Below are 26,729 nucleotides of genomic sequence, written 5' to 3'. Positions count from 1 at the left end.
CAAACTTGGAAGACATTTCAGACCACTACAGCTAGAACTGTAGTGGTCTGAATCTGACTCAGTCATGCTGAGTGGAAAACAGGCTTTGACCTAGTTTTTTTTTTTTTTTTTTTTCTTGTTAGTTGTTGGCGCATAAGCTTCTAGGGCCATAATGCACCTCCCAAAGTTGTTGCATTTTACTGTGATCCAAGCCCGAGGCAGGATTCAAACCTGCGACCTTTGGGTTGCCAGGCAGGCACTTTACCCACCTGGCTAGCCCGGTCAGCGCCCTCGACCTAGTAGACTCCCTACCAGAGAACCTCTCGCTAACCCTTAGAGGGTAGGATATCAACCCCTCCTGGGACCCACCACTAGGTGGACTTGCTGACCCCTTTCCAGGGTGGGATTTACTCACTGTCTATCACTACAATCTCTATTCTTTTACTACTCTCATCTTATCCCCCCCCAATCCAAACATCCCATACTTTTCCCACTATCACCAACTTCTTTCACTTACTACTTGGGCCCCCAGCTACCCTGGGATCCCAGTAAAGAGTCATTGATAGTTGAACCTGGCATGCCTCCATGTGACTAGAGATTGGGTAGGGGCACTAGACCCTGCCCAATCCCTAGCCACATGTCTGGTGCACCCTGGCTGCTATATGCCTGTTGGGTCTTGCCAACGGCAAAACATGTTCTGTTGTTGGCCAGAACTAATGGCTTGGGCTATGCTCAGTACTGAGGACTCAGCAGAGAATCGGGAAAATCCTGGAGTCCACAACAATGATACTAAACATTTGAATCTGTGTGTACTTAATACCCAAAATTTTATTACTTCATACAACAAATCCCCCCCCTCTCTACTTTTACTTTACCACTACATCATGAACAGACTTAATAGAACAAAGTGAACTTAATAAACAAAATGAAACTAATAGAACAAACTTAACTTCAAAAAGATCTAATCTCCCAAAAACTTGCTCGTTCATTTCACAAATATATGTGGTCTCAGTTCCAATCTCAATAATGTTCATTTCCTTCAGCAGTCTGCCAAGCACCACTTTTTAGACGTTTAAAATGTCTTTACAGGCATTATTTGGAAAAAAAAGCGTTACGTTACCTAGATATTGTTATTTGAAATCATTACGAAACCCGATGTGCACGTGTTGTACTTGACATTAAAAGGTGCAAAGTTATTGGAAGAGCCACTGGATTGTATAACTATAGTTCTCACTGGTAATTTAAATCTAGAATTAAATTTTGAGGCTGGAAAGAAGTTTTGTAAATTTAAGAAAGATGTCTTCAATTTAGATATTAAGTCAAATACTTTAGTAAATACTATCTATAATGGAATGGCAATCGATGGAGTATTCACTTGGGAATTAAAATAATTTGAGTGTCAGAATTATATATATTTCAGTTACTGTAGGCCAGTAATTTTAGTGTTGTGATAATATATTTTATACAAATTATTTCATTGTACTGAAATTTTTTTTTCAATAAAAATAATATAGCAATACCTTTTTTATTTATTTTACTTTCATAATGTTTTATTTTACTGTACCAGTTTCATAATGAGTTCCTGCAGTAAAGACGTTTTTAAATGGCTACTGCTGTGACATTATCAATGATACTATCAGTCTCAGAGTAGAGCGGCAGCAACTCATTATGTACCTGGTACATAATTTTGATCTTTTTTTTTTTTTGTTTTTTAACAGAATCCCAATTATCAGTTGCTCAGCCACTGCTCATCTCAGTTGTCTTAATTATTTGCTGTACAATTTCATCAAATGGGATACTTGTGCATATGTCCATTCTGATATTCCCCATCAGAGACTTAGTAATTTATAATCTCTTATTTTCTGTCTTCCCTGGTATAAAATATCTCCTCCTCATTCTATTAAATACATCTGTTGCCTCTATTCTTCTCTCAACTTCACAAATCACTTTGAACTCTGACTTCCTTTCTTTGAAATTTAACTTTCTGCACTCCAACTTTCCTCACACTGAGGTAATTTTCCTTGGCAATTTTAATTTTCACAACTCCATCTAGCTTCTGTTTATTAGTCAAAAGGACCCAGCTGGTCGAGATGCTGAGGTTTTTGCAATTACTAATGACCCCACACAGATTGTTCATTTATTTACCAGAATGGTGGATAATCCTAACACACCCAACACTCTTGATCTTTTTCTAACAAACAACTCTTCAAAGTATTTTGTGCTTTGAAGGGTGAGGTTTTTGGTACACAGTTGAGGTTAATGTTCCTCTAGGCGCCTCAGATCAAAACTTGGTTGTGGTCTCTTCTCCGATGGAGCCTTTCTCTAATAGCCATTCTCAACCTCATGTTGCTTGGCATTACAAATTCAAAATGAGATGATCTGTGAGCTTTATACTCTTCTTTTCTCTGGTTCAGAGAGTTACTGTTTTAATTCTTCTGATGTAAATGTTTGCTCAGATCATGTCAGTGAAATCATTCTTGTAGCGATGAAATCCTTTATTCCACACTCCACCTTAATATCTCATCCTTTATATAAAACTTGGTTTTCTAATAAATGTGCCAAGGTTGTCCAAGATAAGATGTTGTACATTGCAATTGGCTCATAACCAAATCTCCAGGTTCATTTTCCAGCTACACTAAAGTTTGCACAAATTGTAAAGCAGTTATTAATCAGTCTAAATGGTAGTTAGCATTAGTAGAGACATTTGATGCAAGAAAGCAAGCTTATGCAGCACCAGCCAAAAAAAGAAAAAAGCACCCACTTCCACTTCACCCCTCTGTTCGTTCAAAATACCTGTCCAGCTGAGCCTTAAACTTATTTATTCTATCAACTTCCACAACAAGGGATGGAAGTCTGTTCCACCAACCAACTACCCACTGGCTAAAGGCAAATTTCCGCACATCTATACTACATCTGTCTTTCCTCAATTTGAATTTATGCCTTCTCAGGTGATTATTCTGAGCAAGAGGAAGAATCCCATTGGCATTGAGCATGCTCAAACCATTCAAGGCTTTATACACCTCTATCAGATCACCACGCTGGTGCCTAGTCTCCAGACATTGTAATTTGGAAAACTTAAGCCTTTCTTCATAAGAGCACCCCGTTGTTCCATTCACTAATCTTGTTGCCCTTTTCTGTACTCGTTCCAGCAGCTCTACATTCTTCTTGAAATGAGGTTTCCAGACCTGTATACAGTACTCTAGGTGTGGCCTGACCATTCCCTTATACAAGGGAATAATCACCTCCTTATTCCTGCTAGAAAAATTCCTATATATCATTGACAATACACCATGAGCTACTCTTGCAGCCTGTCTGCACTGCTCAGAGAACTTCATATCTGCCTGCACAACCACCCCCAAGTCCCTTTCATTCTCTACCACTCAGTGTAGTACCACAGAGTTGATACGTTGCTCTGGGGTTGCTGTTTCCCATATGTAGTATTTTACATTTGTCAATGTTAAACTTCATTTGCCACCTCTTAGCCCATCTGCTCAACCTTTCCAGATCCTGTTGCAGCAGCATAGTGTCAGTAGTGTCCTTGACAACCCTGCCAACCTTCGTATCGTCTGCAAACTTGGACATTAAGCTTGAGATACCATCATCAATATCATTTATAAATACAGAAAACAATAATGGACCCAACACTGAACCCTGAGGGACTCCACTAATAACATTAGTCCACGATGAGCAGTGTCCATTGATTACCACTTTCTGTCTTCTCCCCCTCAACCATCCCTTTATCCATTGCAATAATTTGCAACCAATGCCACACTGCTCCAATTTGTGCAGCAGTCTTCCATGTGCAACAGTATCAAAAGCCTTTCTAAGATCCAAATATATAATATCAAAGTTATTCCCTGTATCCAATTCTTTTGTGATTGCATCATAGTATCCAATCAACTTGGTCAGGCAAGACTTCCCCTTCACAAAACCTTGCTGTGTCCGAGCTATAACTGAAGTCTTGCCTAAATGATCCTGCAGTGCTTCTTTAACCAGTGCCTCCATTAATTTTCCTGGAACAGAAGTTAAACTCACAGGTCTATAATTACTTGTGTCAGCCTTTGATCCTCCTTTGTGAATTGGGGTTACATTTGCACATCTCCAGTCTGTGGGGACTGGAGATGTGCAAATGTGAGAGCTTCCTTGAACCTCCTCAGGGGAGGTCCAAGGAAGCTCTCATAATTATGGCTAAGGGTTTGCTTACTTCCTTTGCTGCCTCCTTTAATATAACTGGATAGATCCCATCCACCCCAGGTGCCTTTCTTGTGTTTATCTTCAACAATTTCTCCTCCACTTTACTCTCAGTTATTACAAGATTCTCTAGCTTCGTATTGTCTGCAAGAATTGAATACACCTCTGGCATTCCCCTCGCTGAATATCTCCTCATGTGTGAATGTCGATGCAAAATATTCATTTAGTTTGTTAACTACCTGAGCAGGATCATCAACAGTTGACCCATCGATATCAAGTGGACCAATCTGATTCATCCCCTTCCTTCTAGAGTTTACATAAGTAAAGAACTCTTTGCTGTTTTTCTTTGCATTCCTTGCCAAAGATTTCTTGTAATCTGCCTTCGCCTGCCTAATCTCCTTTGTAACTTGGTTACAGATCAACTTGTATCTATCATAGGCTTCTGTGTCATGTGTTAATTTGTATGTATCCCATGCATTTTTCTTCTCTGCCATATGTCTCATTAGTTCATCGGACATCCATTTAGGCCTAAACCTTGAACAATATTTCTTAGTTGATATGTAAAGCCTAGTAGCTTCCAAGATAAGTTCTTTGAATGCTTCCCATTTTGAATTTGCTGTTGGTAACATCATCAGTTGGTCCTACTGTATAGAATTTAAATACTGTCTCAGTCCATCGTAGTCGCCTTTACAAAAGCAATAACCCTTCCCTTTACTCCTAATGGTAGTTACCTCTTTGAGTAAATCCCACCTCAGCACCCTGTGATCACTGCCACCTAGTGGTTCATTTATCTGCAGATTCTTAATGCATGAAGGATCACTACTGATAATCAAATCAAGAGTATTACTCCCTCTAGTTGCCTCCCGAACATGCTGATGTAGAAAACAGTCATCCAATACATCCATAAAAGCCTTGCTAGTGTGTGAGTGACCAGCCCCCAAATTTCAGTCAATATCTGGGAAATTAAAATCCCCCATTATAAGACTCTGCCTCCATTGATTTACTGATTTACTGGCCCACTCTATTTCCCTGTACAGTTTCTTATTATACTCATCAGAGTCATTAGGCCTATAGCACTCTCCTACTCTCAATTTTGATCTCCCAATGCTTATGTAACACCAAACTGACTGGACACTGCACTGTCCAGCGATGTCAACTGGCTTCACTTCATTGGATTTTGTGTTTCTTAACTAATAGCATAACCCCTCCTCCCTTCCTATCGTGTCTATCCTTTCTGTAGATGTTGTATTCCCCAAATTCCAGTTCTGCATTCCTTATATCTGTGTGAAACCACGTCTCTGAAATCCCAACAATATCTGCCTTTGATGTTTTGAGCAATACCTCAAATTCATCAAATTTATTTACTAAACTCTTAGCATTGGTGTACATGCAAGTATACATGCACCTGTTTCTATTCTTAGCTACCCTAACACGACCCATGTGTTTACTTGTACCACTATGACTCCCAGCAGTCTCTGAAATATCCTGCATCTTGTTTTTCGGGCTTCTGCTCATTCCAATAGAAGGAGTGCAATAATCACTTTCTCCTCTGCCAGTGGCTACTGTTAATCTATTAGTCCTTGTATCCCCCGCAATCTAGCAGTTTACCGACCCACCTAACACTGCCTCAATAGCATCAGCAAACATTCTTGCACCCTTTCTATTTAAGTGTATCCCATCCCTGTAGAAGCAGTCTCTCCTGTTAACAAGTACAGACCAGGCTGAAAAAAATTCTACCCCTTGATCCTTGCATAATCTTTCCAGGGCCAAATTGATTGACAAGGCTCTCATCATATACTCCCTATCGTGTCTGGGTAGAATTGCAGACACTTTCAAATTCAACCCTAGTTAAACTTTCTGGTGTCTTTTCAAAGCTATTGACTGCAGCTTTTGCCCATATATACTCCCTCTGTTAAAACCACATGGTTCTATTGCCTCCTCAGCTAAAGATAAAGCTGACTTACTAGCATCCGAGTTTTCTTCTAATGGTTATATTGACTATCTTAGAAAGCTACCTCCTACTGTGCCCAGTACGTTCTACTCAGTGCCTCCACTGGCCTTCCATCAAAAGATTGTCGGAAGAATCCTGAACAATCTTGATGCCAATAAAACTCCAGGTCCTGGTGGTATTTCCACTTTTTCTTTAAACGTGTGCCCGTCAGCATACTCCTGTTCTGTGTTCCCACTTTCTTATTTTGCTGGTGTTTATCCTTCTGTTTGTAGATTTGCTCATATTCAGCCAGTTCCAAAAAAGGGATGAATCTCTCATTCAATTGGCATCCCATTACACTTACTTCTAATTTTTCAAATTAATGTTAAAGTCCATTAATTGCCAACTCCTAAACCGTATTGAAACCTTCCATCTCATTAAAGATTGCTAGTATGGATTCCATCAGTTTCAATTCACTGGTGATATTTTGGCTTCTGTTACCCATCTATGGGCAAATTTATTGGAAAATTTTGTGAAGCTCAAGCAGTTGCTGTTGGCATTTCTGGGCTTTTTTTTCTCGTTTATCTTACAGACTGTTTTTTGCAATTAGATATCCAGTTTTCTCTCTAACCACTCTGCGAGTGATGGTATTTGGCTGTCTGTCTTCTAACTTCTCGACTAATGCTAGTGTTACCTAAGGTTCAGTTCTTTGTCCCACTTTTTTCTTCTTGTATATTAATGACCTTCTACTGACTCATAATCATGTATATAGTTTGCTTATTCTACCCATAAACCCAATGTTTTACCAATCATGTTTTTTGCACCGTCAGTTGTGACTCCTACCAGGTTTTTAATATTTAATCCTAACTTTTCAAGATTGGCAAAAATTTTCAAAAAGATATTCACCTGTAGTTCTGTGTATACTCTGTAGATCAGATAAATCTTCAACTGGTACAAAATTATCATTAATTCCATGTATGAAGATAAGGAGTTGGACTGTGTTATTTACATCTAGTGCCACACCAAAATATTTCATTTGTTTTATGTTTTCCAAATGTTTGAACAAATTCTTTCCAGTATCTACTACTCTTTGCATAATTGTGTGTCAAGACAAACTAATGTCTTGTATCATTGTTCGTTCCTCCGGACAAATTTCTTCCACAACTTTTAACAAATTCACCATCACTGAACGGTTTACTTTTAAAAGCAATCAAATGTATAACTTGATAACTGGCTCTTGCAGCAGATAAATTTCTTGACTGATACGTTTTCAGTGTTTTGTCGTTTTCTTAATTCATTTTGTAAATTGAACACTTTTCTTTTCACAACACTCCTTTATATTGATCGTAATATTTACGTAATATTACTTGAACTCATAGTGTCATTTTTAATTGCATTCTTTAAGAACTGACACAGTATCCTTACACACCAAACACACTGCTTTTTCATCGTACTCAATGAAGAAATAGTCTCCAGTCCACCTTTGATTAAAAACACAACACTCCAAATCGACTTTCCTCTTTTGGAACATTTTTAAGGATGATTTTTTAATTCAATCCAAATTAATAATAATTCAATACAATGAACAAGTTTTATGAAAATAGTAGAATTTCACAATATGAAAAGATTAATATGTACATAAATGTATTTAGTGTACATATGACTGCACTGGACTATATGTACACATTTGATAATGTCGAACTCGACTCTTGGATGCCTGTGCATGCAGTGGCACAACTCTAAAATACTGTTTTTGTTCACTTTCCGAGCTGGCCATATAAAAATTATTTGTACACTGCAGGTTATACACCACTGCCTTAAATGATGATCTTCAGGTAATTCTCCAATGGGGCAAAAATAACTTAGTTAATTTCAATTCTTCCAAAACTCAGTTCTGTCTTATATCCTGAAAAAAAGGATTTTCTGCACCTGTGCTTATCTTCAGTGATACTCTGATCTCTAGGTATGATCACACATCTCTATTAGAGATCACCCTGACTTCTACACTATCTCTCTCTTTCTGCATCAGTAAATTACAAAAATTTCTTCCTCTACATCTAAAAAACTGGGTTTTCTTTTTTGCTATCAGCATTACTTTTCTTCTGAACATCAAATCTCAAAATTGCCCTACCATGAAATATTGTTCCCACATCTCGGGTGGCACCCCTAAAGCCTCTCTCTCCCCCAGGCTTTTAGACTCCATTCAAAAGAGGAAAACAAGTTAATTTATGACTTGTCTCTTCTGCTGCATGACTTCTATAGATAATTCCATGAGCTCTGTTCTTCTGAAGTTGCTTCTATAATTCCCCCTCTCTCTCTTCCAAACCAGTCTAAACACATGCTGCAACCAGTCAGCATTCTTTTACTGTCCAACTTCAAACTCACAGAACCAACTTCTCTTCCTCATTGTTTCAACTTTCTCGAACAACCTTGCTCACATGTATTTCTTGAAAATTACCATCTACAGAAAGTCAAGTCTAATGTTAACAAGTATTTTCTTTCTTCCCAACCTTCAATGCAGGCACAGTAGTAAGTACTATAGGTTTTAATACCTTTTTGTGTTTGGGATTTTCATAAAAAAAAAAAAAATTAAATATTTAAAAAAAATAATAAAAATATATTTTTTTTTTTTTTTTTAAATATGGATGAAAAATAAATACTGAAATAAATTTTACCTTGAGCTTAGCTTTTGTTTGCTCCCTGTACAGCAAATATATGTTCAATGAAGTAAGTGTATGCAGCCCTCACATTAATAAGAAATAGTACTGTTTAAATTTTTTTTCTTGTTTATTTTGAATGTCACTTATCTATGTAGGTACTGATAGATAGGTGACATTCAAAGCAAGTGACTTGCGTCATTTGCTGCTAAGTAGCAGCAAATGACTCAAGGAAGCAAACTTATATAGAATCAGTCAAAAAAAAAATCCCATTTCAAGTTCTTCCTTGAATTTATTCAGGCTATCCATTTCCACAACAACAATAACATCAGATGGAAGTTTGTTCCAGCAATCAACCACCCACTAACTAAAGGAAAACTTCTGAAAGGTACTCTGCATAGCTAGTAGTTTCTAATTAGTATGCATGCAGTAGCATTTCTGTATGGTTTTTCATTTGCGAGTTACTCCATTTTAAATGGAAGCATCTTTGAACATTCAGTTCATTGTGCACTTATTGAGTTTCTAACTGCCAATACTGTTAGACCTGTCAAACCCTGAATGAATTCTGGATTACCTAATTATGATTCAGAAAATACCATCCTCTTCAAGATAAAGGCCTAAATGGATGTTAGATGAACAGATGAAACTCTTGGAAGAAAAGTGCATGAGCTGCATATAAATTATCGGGCAACACAGAAGCTTGTGGTAAATATAAACTAGTTTGTAATCAAGTCACAAAGAAGGTCAGGTAAGTGAAGACAGATTACAATAAATCTTTTGTGAAGAATGAAAAGAAAAACAGCAAAGACTTCTTTACTTACATAAACACTAGAAGGAATGGGGATGAATCAAATTGGTCCATTCAGTATTGATGGTTTAATTACTGATGATCCTGCTCAGGTGTTGACAGATTGAATGAGTATTTTACATCTACATTCACACATGAGGAATTCTTTAGGGAAAGGGATGCTGGAAGTTTATCAAACTCTAACAGAGAGCTAAATGATTTTGTACTAACTGAGAGGGAAGGGAAGAGAAAATTTTTTGATTTTAAACATAAGAAAGGGACCTGGGATGAATGGGGTGTATCCAATTATATGAAGGGAGGCAGCAAAGAAAGTAAGCAAACCCTTAGCCATAATTATGAGAGCATCTCTGGATTCAAGGAAGGTCCCTGTGGACTGGAGATGTGCAAATGTATCCCCAATTCACAAAGGGGAGATCAAAGGGTGATACGAGTAATTACAGACCTACCTGTTAGTTTAACTTCTGGTCCAGGGAAAATAATGGAAAATAATCAATGTTTAAAGAAGTAATGTAGGATCATCTAGACAAAGCCACAATTATACTTCAGACACAGCATGGTGTGTTAAGAGGAAATCTTGATTAAGAGGAAAATAATTTGATTAGTTACTATGAAGTAGTCACAAAGGAACTAGATGCAAAGCATAATTTTAATATCATATACTTGGATTTCAGGATAGCTTTTGATACTGTTGCACATAAAAGACTGCTGTACAAATTGGAGCAGTGTGCCATTAAAGGCAAGTTACTGCTATTGATAAAGGGATAGTTGAGTGGGAGAAGACAGAGAGTGGTAATCAGTGGATATTGCTCTTCATGGACTAATGTTATTAGTGTAGTTACTGGGGTTCAGTGTTCGACCCATTGTTGTTTTCTAGATTTATCAATGATATTGATGAAGGCATATCATTTTAATTTCCAAGTTTGCAGATGGTACAAAGATTGGCAGGGTGGTTAATGACTGCTACTTCAACAGAATCTAGAAAAGTTTGGCAAGTGCGCTAAGAAATGGCAGTTGAAATTTCTTCTTCAGGTTCCATGTTTGATTTGAACGTTGGAGACCAACATTTTCCAGCCAACTCTGTCTTTGCGAAATAATTTTTGTGTTGTAAAACCTCCTGTCTATTCTTTGATGTTATCTAGCCATTTTTTTCTTTTTTCTTTGTTTTCCTTTTGCTCCTTTGCCTTTAATCTTCTCTTGCAGGATTAGAGTCTGCAGGTCATATTGTGGGCCTCTTATAATATGCACAAGGTAGGCATATTGAAGTTTAACATTGATAAATGCAAAGTATTACATATGGGTAGCAGTAACCTCAGAGTGATGTACCAACTGTGTTAGTACATTCAGGGTAGTGGAAAATGAAAAAGACTTGGGGGGGGGGGGGGTAATTGTGCATTCAAATATGAAGTTCTGTGAGCAGTGCAAAGAGGCTGCCAGGACAGCTTATGGGGTTTTGTCAACGATATATAGAAATTTTGCTAGCAGAGGTAAGGAGGTGATTATGCCATTGTATAAGGAAATAGTCAGGAGTACTGACTATTTCTTTACATCCACATCTTGAGTACTGCATACAGATCTAGAGGCTTCATTTTTGGAAGGATATGGAACTCCTGAAACAGTTACAGAGAATGGCAACGTGATTGGTGAAATCACGTTGCCATTCTCTTACCAAAAAAAAGCTTTTTTGAAAATTGCTGCATCTGAAGACTAAGCACCTGCGAGTTGATCTCATTAAAGTGTTTAAGGCTTTGAATAGATTGAGCAAGCTGTGTGCTGATGTGATTCTTCCTTTGCTCTGACCACACACGTGAGGGTACCCAAATTCAAATTGAAGAAGTATGATTGCAGAATAGATGTGTGGAAGCTTGCCTTTAGCCAGCAGGTTGTTGATTGTTGAAACAAACTTTCATCTGTTGTTGTGGTGAAATGGGAGGTGTCATGTTTTTTTTTTTTTTTGCTGATGCTGTATAAGCTTGCTTTCTTTCATCATTTTCCACTGCTAATGCTAATTTTTTTATTGAATAGATCCCATTCACCCCAGGTGCCTTTTTTATCTTTAACTTCAACAATTTCCCTTCTACTTTCCTCTCAGTTATCACAAAATCATTTGGCTCCCTGTTGGTTTGTTAAACTCCTGGCATTTCCCACACCTAAAGAATTCCTCATGTCTTAATGTGGATGCAAAATACCTATTCAACCTATTAGCAACTTGAGTAGGATCATCGAGAGTGAAACCATCGGCTTTAAGTAGACCAATATGATTGAACTCCTTCCTTCTACTGTTAATATAAGTAACTTTTTGCTGCTTTTCATAGCATTCTTTGTCATGTAATATGCCTTGGCTTTGCCCCAGGTGCCACGCTATTATTAGTATAACTAGGCAATTCAAAGCGACTTCTGTAGTGTGTGTGCAAAGCAAATAGATTCCTTTTGGTTTTATATACAGTTTCCTTATTTAGTTATATAGCATAACTCTTTTGCAGTACAAGAAGTAGGCAGAGTTCCAGAAGGGAAATTCACCTTTTTGTTCTTTGTTAATAGTATTAACATAACTTACTTATCCTCTTGACTACCACTGTGGCACTGCTCCTGCCACCCCATGGCAGTGCCAGAAACCTGGAAAGAAGAGTTGTCTTTCCGGGGCCAGTAGGTGCAAAATGGTCTCCCCAGAGGATCTGAGGATCCTAACATGACTACTCATAAGATAGAAGTCTGACTCATGCTGTGCTAAGCACCAAAAAATTGATACTGTTAAAAGAAGAGCTCCGATGCATCTAGAGAGCATTCAAGAACAGAGAGCGAAATCTAGAGTGATGCATTCAAGAACAGTCTCTAGATAGTCTCTCGTCTTTAAAAATTCAGAAATATCTAGAAAATTTCATAGGGTATCCAAAACTCTCCAAACATAAATAAATAAATCTTTATTTGTCCTACCAAATATAAATATAGTGATACATTGGTACATGACAAATTCCCTTCACAGCAGAAAATGCCAAGGGATTGACATAAATGAAATATAAAAGTATAGCTGAAATATACAAGAAAAGCTAAAATAGAAAATGAATTGCTCATCACTACATTTCTGTCTAGAGCCTGTCAGTTTTAGTACAAAAAATTTAGCTTAACATCATATCCACTGACAACTTGTCCAAATACACTTGTTCAAATAATTACACACAGAAATGCACACAACTGCTAGTCAACAGTAGCCCTGGCGAACCACACCACAGTTTTCCTTCTGTAGTTCGGATCTTCTGCAAGCTTTTCAAGATCAATTCCCATATATGTTAAGCTGTGAATTGACCACAACACTGGTTGTCATTTGTCAAACTCCTTTCCGACTCAGCCTCCTAGGCTTTCGCTCATATGCTGATTTGTCACAATGTTGCAACTCAAACAAATCCTTTCTAGGTCAATTATTAAATTACACAACACTAGTCGGCTTTGACTAATAATAAAAACAATATTGAACAGCACGGCCTTTAGCCTCGCAGTGGGGACGGCATCTCCATCTTCACCACAAGGAAGTAGGTTGCCCTATCTAGGAAACTGTTGTCTAGACACCCACCAGACAAAATAATATCAATTCATTGAGCAAATTTTGATTATTCATTGTTATTATGAGCTTTACTCCTTGCATAATTTTCCACTGCTAATAATATATGTGATTTTACTTTGTTGGATTTTCTGCAGGTTGCAATGTTGTCATGGTTAGAAAGAAAATTAGCTTCAACGCTGTTTGCTACTCCTCCAGAATCAACTTTAGAAGAAGCAAGAGAATATCTAGTTAAGGTAAGTAAGTGCAAGGCACAGTATCTTAGCTTTTAATTTGATATACAATATAAAAAACTTCTGTCAGTGTATTAGCCAAGAATAAAATACTAGTGACATACCTGCCAACTCTTCCAATATAGTCCAAAATTTCTTGATAATGTGTCTTCCACTTTTCTGATCAGTGTTTCTTCTGGTTTTCAGTCAGATTTGTGTTGTTTTTTAACTACATAGATTTCCCCCCCCCCACACACACACACAGTTATTTACCTATTAACCAATAAATTTATTGAATTTAAGCTATGTGCTTAAAAGCTGACATTAAGGACTCTGATCACATGCCAGTTTCAGACTTGACATTGTAAAATAAATTTTTATTCAAATAAAAATTTGAATTAAAAATTATTCCTTATAGCTGTCTGTTCATTATACATCTATTTATTATTCAAGTTAATTGCTATTCATTAGTGAAAGAATAATTTTTTTATTCCAAGTTCCTATTCAAACTTCAAATAAATTATTACTCAGTTTCTCTTTAAATAAATTACACTGGTTGGCAAAAATTTTTTTTTTTCATTCCCTGTTAAAATTCAGGGTGATTCTTGTAGATTTCACATTGCTGAATTCAAATATGGCAACCATATTGCTGTAACAACCTCCAGTTTTAAGTAATTAAAGTCAAGAACTAAGTTTCTAGTAAAAAAAGATTTCATATATTTTAAGAAAATATTACAAACAATAATAGATATTGAACAGTGGATCTGTTAACCTTATTCTATTTACAAACATGTTTATCTGATAACAAAACACTTATTTTGTCGTTTTTTGCCTTTTATAATCGTCCGTCGGTGTAGTTGTAATAGTGGTGGCATGTGATGCAAGAAAGCAAGCTTATGCAGCATCAGCCAAAAAAAAAAAAAAAAAATTTACGCAATTCCCTCTAATTGTTTGTCCAGTTCCTCCTTAAATTTATTTAACCTATCAACTTCCACAGATGGAAGTTTGTTCCAGCAATTAACCACCTGCTGGCTAAAGGCAAATTTCTGCACATCTATTCTACATTTGTCTTTCCTCAATTTGAATTTATGCCCCTTTAGGTTCGTAATCTGAACAAGTGGAAGAATCCCATCAGAATTCAGCATGCTCAACCCATTCAAGACCTTATACGCCTCAATCAGATCACCTTGCAGGTGCCTAGTCTCCACCTGCTGCAATTTGCAGAACTTAAGCCACTCTTGGTAAGAGGATTCCTTCATTCCTCTTACCAATCTTGTTGCCCTTCTCTGTACACGCTCAAGCAAATCTATATCCTTCATAAAATGAGGTCTCCAGACCTGTACGCAGTACTCAAGGCGTGGCCTGACCATTGCCTTATACAAAGGGACAATCACCTCCTTTTCCCTGCTATTAAAATTCCAGTATATTATTGACAAAACCCCATGACCTGCCCTGACAGCCTGTCTGCTTTGCTCAGAAAACTTCATATCTGACTGCACAATTACTCCTAGGTCTTTCACCAATTCACCAATCTTGTTGCACTTTTCTGTACTCGTTCTAGCAACTAATCCTTCCTAAAATGAGGCCTCCAGACTATACAGTACTCAAGGTGTGGCCTGACTATTGCCTTATACAACAAATTAATCACCTCCGTGTCTCTGCTAGCAAAATTTCTATATATCATTGACAAGACTCCATGATCTGCTCTGGCTGCATGTCTGCTCATATCTAATTGCACAATTACCCCCAGGTCTTTTACATTCTCCACCTCCCTGAGTAGTTGGTATGTTTCTCTTGGGTTACTGCTACCCATATGGAGTACTTTCCATTTGTCAATGTTAAACTTCAGTTGCCACTTCTCACCCATCTGCCTAACTTCTAGATCCTCCTGCTGCAGCAGCATACTGTCTTTACTGTCATTAACAACTCTTCCGACCTTTGTATCATCTGCAACTTGGACATTAAGCCTGATATACCTTCATCGATATCATTGATAAATACGCAAAGCAATGGGCCCAGCAACGAACCCTGGGGGACTCCTCTAATAACATTAGTCCACTTAGAGCAGTGTCCATTTATTACCATTCTCTGCCATCTCCCACTCAACCATCCCTTTATCCATTGCAGTAACTTGCCCTTAATGCCATACCACTCCAATTTGTACAGCATTCTTCCATGTGTACCAAAAGCTTTCCTGAAATCCAAGTATATGATATCAAAATTATTTTTTGCATTGAGTTCCTTTTTGATCGCATCGTAGTATCCAATAAAATTGGTCAGACAAAACTTCCCCTTAACAAACCGATGCTGTGTCTGAGCTATTACTGACACAGCATAGGTGATCTTGTCTAGGGGCACCTCCGTAGCCAGGTGGGCAGGAGCAGCAGTGCGTAGCACACGCTTCTTGATTAGACTGGGGTTCGAGCCCGTAACCACCAAATATGGAGGATGTGGAAAGGTCAGAGAATGACCACAGCAATATGGCCTTAGTTGCTAATGCTCCTAAAAACCAACCAACCAACAACATCTTGTCTAGGATCCTGTATCACCTCTTTAACCAGTGACTCCATTATTTTCCCTGGAACAGAAATTAAACTAACAGGTCTATAATTATTTGTCACCCTTTGAGCCACCTTTGAAATTGGGGATACATTTGCACATCTCCAGTCCATGGGAAGTTCCCCTGACTCTAAAAATGCTCTCATAATTATGTGAGAGCATTCTTAGAGTCAGGGGAAGCATGTGCAAATGCCTGTGCCTACTTCCCTTGCTGCCCCCTTCATTATAACTGGATAGATTCCATCTGCCCCAAGTGCCTTTTTTGTTTAACTTTATCAATTTTTTTCTCCAATTTGCTCTCAGTTATTACAAAATCACTTAGCTCCCTGTTAGAGTTTGATAAACTTCTGGCATTCCCTCCTTGAATAACTCCTCATGTGTGAATGTAGATGCAAAATACACATTCAGTTTATCAGCTATTTGAGCAGGATCATTAGTAGTCGAACCGTCTATGTTAAGTAGACCAATCTGTTGTATGAAAAGCCTTGTAGCCTCCAAGATTAAATCCCTGAAGGCTTTCCATTTAGAATTCACTGCTGGTAACATCATCAATTGATCCCACTGAATAGAATTTAAAAACTGTCTGAGACCACTGTAGTCACCTTTATGAAAACAAAAACCTTTCCCTTTACCTTGATGGTAGTTACATCTTTAAGTAAATCCCACATCAGTACACTGTGATCACTGTCACCTAGTGGTTCATTTATCTGCAAATTCTTAATGCACTTCCAAACCAGTCCAAACTCTTGCAACAACCACATAGCATCATCTTACTGTCTGACTTCAAACTCATAGAACCAGTTCATACCTTCACTTTTATTCCTTCAACTTCCAATTTCTGGAACAATCTCCTTTCACATGTATTTCCTGAAAATTACAATCTACAGAAATTCAATTTTAACGTCGACGAATATCTTCTCAACCTTCAAACCATGCGTGTTACTAAGTACCGTAGGTTCTAATATCTTTTGCTTTTGTGGTTGTCGTAAAAAATAAAAAAAAACCATTAACCAACACATGTGGAAATGGTAAGTGCAAAAAATAGCTTCATAAACTGCCGCCAGCAAGAAATTGCCACTCTGTGCACCAGAATGTAAATGTAACTTATTACTTTAGCATTGCTTTACTAAAAATGGGAATGGTGAATGCAGTCTACAGATTTTGAAATGATAATCCAAAAAGAAGGTCATGCTTTGTTCATAAAACTGTTACCAAAGTTACAGAAATGCTATGGCCGTACTCTAATGGACATTTAAAAGGTATAAGAAGAGGATCACATTCCTAAAAAGGCATATGTGAAATGATGAGAAAATTTGAATAAACAGGTTAGTGATTAATCTGCAACTCATGTTGGAGGATGTTTACCAGTCATGGTAGCTGCTATAGAGATTATTATTATTGCTGTTGCTGAAAAATCATTTGCCATTACCACTAAGGTGGTATTACAACAGTTTAGCATTCCTTTCTGAACTGTCTGTAAAGTTCTTTTATCCATCACTTATTTAGTATCCATAGAGGATCCATTTGATGATGCTGTTGCATCATCACATGGATTGTACATCTTTGTTCTGTGGCTTCAGGCAAGAGTGGAAGTTGACCCTGACCATATGGCTAGTGAACATCTTGTGGAGCAACCTGTACTGTCAATTTGGAATTTATAAGGTTTTTTTTTTTTTTTCAAATGAGAAGGAAAGAATCCAACATTTGCTGTTTTTATTTATATTGGAATTTAGTTCAGTAATATCTGTTTTGATTTTCATATAATATACACACCTTTTATTTCTTCCAGACAGATCTTTTAAAGCCGAAATGGAAAGAAAATAAGCTCTTTGTAGCAAAAGTGAGTTTATTTTTTGCAAAAAAATATGTATTCATGTTTTATATTTTTGAAGTATTTATATATGAAAAGATAGAAATAGTAAATGTGACTACTTTGTGAATTTTTTAAAGAAGATGAATACTAAAGGCACCAATTAACCCTCCAGTGGGTGCATAAATATTTTTCATTAAGCATTCATGCACTCAATAGCGACTCAGTTTTATAATCTTAAAAACTGGCAGGAAATAATTCAAAATTGTTAGATTTTTGATGTTGCCTTTATTTTCAGTTGAAGTCTGTTATGAACACAGCTGCAAAAAATTAATTTTTTAAAAATATACTTGTAATTAATTTTTTAAAATAATCAACCCTCCTTCTCCCTGCCCGCACATTTTAGACATATGCTCTGCTCGAGTTTTCTACAACCACCGGTATTATCTTCACTGTTGCAATGAGGAGAAAAACACATCGCTCACCATGCATATAAACCATAAAAATGAAAAGCCCATGTGCTCAACAACTAAATTCCAGCCCGACACTGCAGTAAGTCATGAAGCCAGCATGCATAAAAATTTGCATGCCGGCTTTATATTGCTATAAAACATGAATCTACTATGCTTCATTAATTGGGCACTACTAATTTTAAATTCTCATGTTACAGTAATTATCAAGAATAGGCATATGTTGATAAATATATATATTCTTGAATAATTATCAAGAAAGCATGTTATTTAATTTTTTTATGGCCAAACTTCTTTAATAACAAAAGAATTAATGATGCAGATCAAAAATCAAATCAATAATAAAGGAAAACTAAATTTCATATTGATATTGCTTTAATAGATATTTTAATGTCTGAAACCTGGATTTTTAAATTCAAGTTGTTTTGGTAGACATTTATCACCAATGTGCCCAATATGTCATTAAAAAAGTTACATTCAGTAAACAAACTTATAATTTTTGATTAAGGTTTTTTGATCCAGCCATGAACTTAATTACATAATTATATTCTTCCTACATACTGCACGGTTATTGTTATTCATTTTATTTTATTGTTACTTAAAATTAAGGAGTGAGTTGATGCATAGAAAAAGTTTCTGTGATGCTATAGTTAATTTTTCCATTTATAGAGTTTTCCATTTATTATTTATGAAAATTAACCTGGTTCAATTTTGTGATTTCCATGTAATGATTATAGTGCTTCTCATTAGCATAGTTATATTGTCACACAAATTATGGCAAATTAATTGTAAAGAGAAATTATTTACAATTGCATCAAGGCAATCCTGTATAAAAGGAGTTAAAAATTCTGTAGTCATTATTTTATGTAATCATCTATTGCATAAGCATAACTTTACATTTCCTACTGCAAACTGTTAAACAAAAATATGCAGTAATTATTTAGGTCATTGTAATTCCATAAAAAAAAAAAACTGTGACAAAACTGTTTGAAGATATTTATTGTTTCTAATTACACTGTACAACCTCTTTGTTAACCCATTTTGCATATAACTTTTATGTCTCCTGTCAAAACACAAATAAAGGAATATTTTTTCATTCTACCCTGTAAAGTTGGCATCCATATGATTCTAATTTTGACTCGTAATTTCCTCCTGTCATATATACCAGCATCTAAGCAAACTGATTCCCTTTTTTTTTGTCATCTTTCATACATTGCATAGGATTGTTTATGTTGTGACATCTTATTACACTGCACCGTATGCTCTAAAGATATAAATAAATGAATTCCTTCTGACAAATTCTATAAACTAGTTCTCGTATGAAGACGAACAAATTTTTTATTTTAAAAGGTGAACAACTATATATATATTCATTTCAAATATATATATATATATATATGTAATAAATTATATTAATATTTGCTGTACGGTGCAAATAACACCATTACTTCTAAAAGGAGAGGTGGCATTATAGTTTACCTAACCATAAGATTGAGCTGTAAAGTACTAAACAGTAGATAAGAGATTTAAGGTTCCATGTCAACCTGGCACCCAGACTTTTCCAATCCTCATTTAACTACTTCTGGTTTATTTTGTAATGGCAAAGTTTTTGTTGATATTTTAGTGACACAGGTAATTACAGACCTGTTAGTTAAATTTCTGTTCCAGGAAAAAGAATGGATTCACAGGTTAAAGAAGCATTTCAGGATCATCTAGACAAGACTGCAGTAATAATTCAGATACAGCATGGGTTTGTTAAGAGAAAGTCTTGTCTGACAAATTCAATTGGATACTATGATGTGGTTACAAAGGAACTGGATGCAAAAAATTAATTTTGATATCATATACTTGGATTTCAGGAAAGCTATTGATGCTGTTGCACATGGAAGACTACTATACAAATTGGAGCAGTATGGTATTAAGGGCAAGTTGCTAAAATGGATGAAAGAGTGGTTGAGTGGGAGAAGACAGAGAGTGGTAATCAATGGATTCTGCTCTTCGTGGACTAATGTTATTAGTGGAGTCCCCCAGGGTTCGGTGTTGGGCTGCTGCTGCTGTTTTGTATATTTATCAATGATATTGGTGAAGGCAATCAGGCTTAATGTCCAAGTATGCAGATTATACAAAGGTTGGCAGGCTTGTTAATTACAATAATGGCAGTGTGCTACTGCAACAGGATCTAGAAAAGTTGGGTAGATGGGCTGAGAAGTGGCAACTGAAGTTTAACATTGACAAATGCAAAGTACTTCATATGGGTAGAAGTAACCTCAGAGAAATGTACCAGCTGTGTGGTACTATACTTAGGGTGGTAGAAAATGAAAAAGACCTTGGAGTAATTGTGCAGTCAGATATGAAGTTTTCTGAGCAATGCAGACAGGCTGCCAGGGCAGGTCATGGGGATATTGTCAATGATATACAGAAATTTTGCTAGTAGGGAAAAGGAGGTGATTACTCCTTTGTATAAGGTATGGTGATTATCCCTTTGTATAAGGTATGGTGATTATCCCTTTGTATAAGGTAATGGTCAGGCCACGCCTTGAGTACTGCATACAAGTAATTTTGGGAAGGATGTAGAGTTGCTTGAGCATATACAGAGAAGGGCAACAAGATTAGTGAGGGGAACGAAGGGGTCCGCTTACCAAGAAACTGATAAGTTCTGCAAATTGCAGCGGCTGGAGACCAGGCACCTGCAAGGTGAACTGATTGTTATTGTTATAAGTCTTATAAGGCCTTGAATGGGTTGAGCACACTGAATGTGATGAGATTCTTCTGCTTGCTCAGATTATGAACCTGAGGAGAGCATAAATTTAAATTGAGAAAAGACATCTGTAGAATAGATGTGTGGAAATTTTCCTTTAGCCAGTGGGTAGCTGATTGCTGGAACAAACTTTCATCTGTCGCTGTGGAAGTTGATAGCTTAAATAAATTCAAGGAGGAACTCGACAAATTTTTAGAGGGAATGAAATTGGTTTTTTTTTTTGTTTTTTTGACTGATGCTAATGTTATATAAGCTGATATGCTTGCTTTCTTGCATCACATGCCTCTACTACTACTACTATGTTTTCTTAACAAGAGCAGTGATAATTTTTGTATTATTCTATCAAAGTATTCTTTAGCATTAAATGCTGCATTATATCACTTCTATGTAATTTTTCTATATAGAAAGAGCTGCAAATCAATAGGACTGCTAATTTATTTGTCAAAAAAAAAGTTTTGTGAAATCTATATACTATATAGTTATGGTATATAGATTTCATATACAGGTAAACTTATATATATGTCTAACTCTGAAGTGCAAAAATATCATCTAAAATTTTAAGGTCAACTTATATGCTGAATATAAAATCCTAACCTTGAATTAATGGTACATAATTAGGGTTAGAAAGAAATGAATTAGTACTAATATATGTATAGTTTATTATATATAATAAATGTAAATAGATAAATAATGGAAAAAGAGTGGAGTGAAAAGAAAAAGAAATAATTTGGTATTATGGAGCAGGGACACTGCTTAGGCAAACGAATCCTACGACCATAATGTATAAATAGTGATATATCAAAGTGTATAGGAGATGGTTGTTACTATCAACTCTATAGTATACACAAGAAGTTAATAAGATAAAAAATAAACAATTAAAAGAAATGAGATAACAAAACAAATATAAAGAAATGAATAAGAAATTAGGTAAAATAGAATAAAGTGAAAGCAACTAAAATAAAATAAGTACCACATTGCTGTATAACGCATAATTTCAGTGTCTTCATCAGAGGTTATCCATTGAAATGATGTGAAAGAAGGCAATATGTAGGCCTCTGTTTCCAATATGGTCTGTATGCTCAGCAACACATGCTATGAAATGAGTTTGACTTTAACAGCAAAAATAGGCCGAATAAGGTATACCAATAATCATATGTAGATCATGGATAACCTTACAGAAGCAAGAAAGGAACAGAAAAATTGAAGTAAGGATGAGAAAAAATGGGGTAAGGTTAAATATAAAGTAGGAATGAACAAGTAAGGAACTTACTGTTTAGGACTGAAAATGATTAGATGGCATCGTACATGTGTATATTTATATGTATGATGCACTAGTGGTTTCCTAATGTTAAAGATCAGTGGTAGTAGATGAAAAAAAAAAATACTGAGAATATTGTATCCCGAGCATTTTTCTTCTCTGCCACATATCTAATTAGTTCGTCTATCATCCATTTAGGCCTAAATCTTGAACAGTATATCTTAATTGGTATGAAAAGCCTAGTAGCTTCCAAGATTATTTCTTTGAATGCCTCCCATTTTGAATATGCTGTTGGTAACATCAGTTGGTCCCACCGTATAGAATTTAAATACTGTCTCAGACCTCCGTAGTCGTCTCTACGAAAGCAAAAACCTTCTCTTTACCCCTTATGGTAGTTAACACTTTGAGCAAATCCGACTTCAGCACACTGTGATCACTACCATCTAGTGTTCCTTTATCTGCAGATTCTTAATGCATGAAAAATCAGTACTGATAATCAGATCAAGACTATTATTACTGCCTTTAGTTGCCTCCTGAACATGCTGCTGTAGAAAACAGTCATCCAATGAATCCACAAAAGCCGTGCTAGTGTGTGGCCAATCCACAAATTCCAGTCAATATGGGAAATTAAAATCCCCCATTGTAAGACTCTCTGATTTACTGGCCCACTCTATTTCCCTGTACAGTTGTTTATTATATTCATCAGAGTCATTAGGCCTATAACACACTCCTCTCAATTTTGATTTTCCTGTGCTTATGTCACACCAAACTGACTCGACACTGCACTGCCAAGTAGACTGGCTGTACCTCCTTGGGTTTTATGTGTTTTTTAACTAATAGCATAACCCCTCCTTCCTCCCTTCCTATCCTGTCTATCCTTCCTGTACACAGTCTACTCCCCAAATTCCAGTTCTCCATTCCTTATATCTGGGTGACACTAGGTCTCTGATAACCCAACAATATCTACCTTTGATGTTTTGACCAACACCTCAAATTCATCCAATTTATTTACCAAACTCCTTGCATTGGCGTACTCACAAGTATACGTACACCTGTTCCTATTCTTAGCTAACCTAACACAGCCCATGTGTTTACTTGTACCGCAATGACTCCCAGCAGTCTCTGAAATCCCCTGCATCTTGTTTTCCACGCCGCTGCTGCTCATTCCAATAGATATATGCCCAAAAGGTGATTCAAATCTTCAAAATACTTATTTATTACAGTTTTAACCTTACTATTCTTCTGAGCTACTAGTTACGCTACAGTATTCCCACCAAAACACCGGCACAATAGCGGCATGAGTAGAGAGTTGTAACTTACAAAATCACTAACTAAATTTTAAAAAAATTTTGACGAACGCTACTAAGCCTATTTAATCTCAAATTTCAAATTGGATTGATTTGCAAATAATTACATAGCTATTTGATGCTTTATCCACAGGTGTAATAATAAAATGTTCTTGCAGCTCTAGCAATTTATGTTTCAATTTGCCTAGATTATTGTAGCTGACATTGTTCTGGGAAACTTATTCGAACTCAGTGCCATATATTTATTGATTAATAATGTGAATATAGTGCTAATCTACATTTGATATGCTTCTGTAGGCATATTATATTTACCTACAAGAATACCGGACAATCCTAACCATACAGCCAACACTCTTGATCTTTTTCTCACAAACAACCCTTCTAAGTACACTGTTGAATTGAGTGGTCCTTTAGGAACCTCAGATCACAACTTGTTGATTGTCTCCTCTCCAATGGAGCCTTTATCTCATGGCTATTCCCAACCTCGTATTGTTTGGCATTACAAGAATGCAAAATTGGATGACCTGCGAGACTTCTTTTCCTTGGTCGGATTACTGTTTCAAAACTTCTGATGTCAATGTTTGCTCAGATCGTGTTAGTGAAATTATTCTTGGAGGAATGGAATCCTTTATCCCACACTCCACTTTAAAATCTCGTCCTTTATTTAAACCTTGGTTTTCCAATAAATGTGCTAAGGCTGTTCAAGAGAAGAATGTTGCATATCGTAATTGGCTTGTTTCTAATTCTTCAGTTTCATTTTCTGCCTACACCAAAGCTCGCAACAATTGTAAAGCAGTTATTAATCAGTCCAAAATACAGTTTGAACAGGCTAAGAGTAGAAAACTTGCTTTTTGCCCTAATGGTAGCCGAGCATTCTGGTCTTTTTCCAAAGCTATTGGCCGCAACTTTTTGCCTATCTCTGCTCCCACCTCTGTCCAAACCAGATGGTTCTGTTGTCACTTCAGGCAAATAAAGCTGACCTGCTAGCATCCCATTTTTCTTCCAACTCATGTATTAATGATCTTGGTAAAACACCTCCCACCATTCCCAACATGCTCCATTCAATGCCTCCTGTGGTCTTCCGTCAAAAGGATATCAGAAAGATTTTGATGAATCTTGATGCTAAGAAAGCTCCAGGTCCCGATGGTATTTCTCCACTTGTTCTCAAAACCTGTGCTCCTGAACTTACTCCTGTTCTTTACTGCCTTTTTTCACTTTCTTATTCCAAAGGTGTTTTTCCTTCTGCTTGGAAATTTGCTCACATCCAGCCAGTTCCTAAAAAGGGTGACAAATCCCTCCCATCCAATTATCGTCCCATTGCAATTACTTCTACTCTTTCTAAAGTAATAGAGAAATCAGTTAACCGCCAACTACCTCGTAACTGCCTAGAAACCTTCCAATTGATCAACGATCGCCAGTATGGGTTCCGTCAGCGTCGATCCACTGGCGATATTCTGGCTTGTTACCCATTTATGGACTGATTCAGTGGAAAGGTTCGGTGAAATACAAGCAGTTGCTCTTGACATCTCAAAGGCTTTCGATCGTGTTTGGCATAAAGGTCTTCTAAACAAGCTTCCATCTTATGGTTTTTTTGTAATTGGTTATCCAGTTTTCTCTGTGATCGCTCACTGAGTGTAATGGTAGATGGCTCTCTGTCTTCTATCTTCTCCACTAATGCCACTGTCCCCCAAGGTTCAGTTCTTTTCCCCCACTCTTTTCCTCTTGTATATTAATGAACTTCTTCCATTGACTGGAAATCCTATCCATAATTTTGCTGATGATAGCACATTGCATTCCACTTTCCAGTTTGAGAAACCTTGCCCCGCTCGATCAGTTTGAACTTTTCGAATATCCACTACCTATTCCTAAAATGCCAATCCCCGTATAATTCTCCAGTGGGGCAAAGACAACTTAGTTGATTTCAACCCTTCTAAAACTCAGTCTTGTCTTATATCTCGCAAAAAGGATTCTTCTGCTCCTATGCTTATCTTTGGTGACACTCCAATTTCTAGGCAAAATGATATATCTCTTTTGGGGATTACCATGACTTCTAATCTCTCTTGGCACAAGCACATTACAAATATTGCTTCCTCTGCATCTAAAAAACGTGGTTTTCTCTTTTGCTCTTGGCATTACCTTTCTTCCAAACAGCTGTTCACTCTGTACAAATCGCAAATTCTCTCTATCATGGAATATTGTTCCCACATCTGGGGCGGTGCCCCAAAACACTTCTCAGGCTTCTAGATTCCATTCAGAAGAGGACAGTTAGGTTAATTAATGATTCATTCTAACAGAGTCTCTCCACTCACTATCTCATAGACGTATTGTTTCTGCTGCATGCCTTTTCTGCAGCTACTTCCATGGGTACTGCTCTTCTGAATTGGCTTCTATAATTCCCTCTCTCTCTTTCAAAACTGTCCAAACACATGTTGCCACCAGCCAGCATCCATTTACTGTCCAACTTCAAACTCACAGAACCAACTTTTCATCTTCCTTGTTTATTCATTCAACTGCCGTTTTCTGGAACAACCATCCTTCATACGTATTTCCTGAAAATTTCAGTCTTCAGAAGTTAAAATATTTTATGTTTACAAATTTTTGAATATTAAATATCTTGACTAACATTTGTGTGTATTTTCACTACCGTTTATTGATTAGGAAATATCCTATGACTGCAACTCAAATATATATGTTACCGTATATGAATACGGTGCTCATTTTCGCACTGATTCACTTAGCGCTGTTTTTTTTTTCTGGAACGAATTATCAGCATTAAGCAGGGGTCGCCTGTATTGGCATCCCGTATTTGCCACTTTTTTCCTGCTAAATTCAAACTCATTTCACAGCACTTGTTCTTGAGCATACAGACCATATTGGAAAAAAGAGGCCTACATATTGCTCTCTGGTGACACAACACAGTGGCAACCCCCAAGGCAGAATGCGCTAGTCCCAAAGGAACTAGTAGTTGTTGGTGACTCTATTGTCAGGGAAACGGGGAACATGCTTTGTAAAAAGGATAGGTGGACCAGGACCAGGGTATGTCTGCCAGGGGCAAAGGTTGATGATGTTGTAGAGCAGATATCATCTTTTAAGGGCACAAAAAGGTGATATAGTTGTACACGTTGGAACTAATGATATCAAGAGTAAGAGACCGGCAGAATTGCTTAAAAGTACAGGTCACTGTTGAAAAAAAGCCGTGAAATAGGGTTGAATTTGAAAGTGTCTGCAATTCTACCA

General features: G+C 36.8%; 1 protein-coding gene across 1 annotated transcript in view; it reads left to right on the top strand.

Moving 5' to 3' along the window:
- Positions 1-26,729, top strand: part of LOC150084900 (regulator of microtubule dynamics protein 1-like) — a 131,801-nt gene that overhangs the window by 67,554 nt on the left and 37,518 nt on the right. Inside the window, exon 6 of the mRNA XM_090376386.1 lies at positions 13,256-13,354. Coding sequence (XP_090232512.1) covers positions 13,256-13,354 — 99 coding nt within the window. The remainder of the gene's footprint in view (positions 1-13,255; positions 13,355-26,729) is intronic.

The sequence above is a fragment of the Mastigoproctus giganteus genome, chromosome 6 (assembly GCF_048544385.1).
Source record: "Mastigoproctus giganteus isolate SK-2022 chromosome 6, ASM4854438v1, whole genome shotgun sequence".
Taxonomy (NCBI): Eukaryota; Metazoa; Arthropoda; class Arachnida; order Uropygi; family Thelyphonidae; genus Mastigoproctus; species Mastigoproctus giganteus.
Note: the sequence above shows the minus strand (reverse complement) of the source record. Positions and strands in the feature narration are given on the sequence as shown.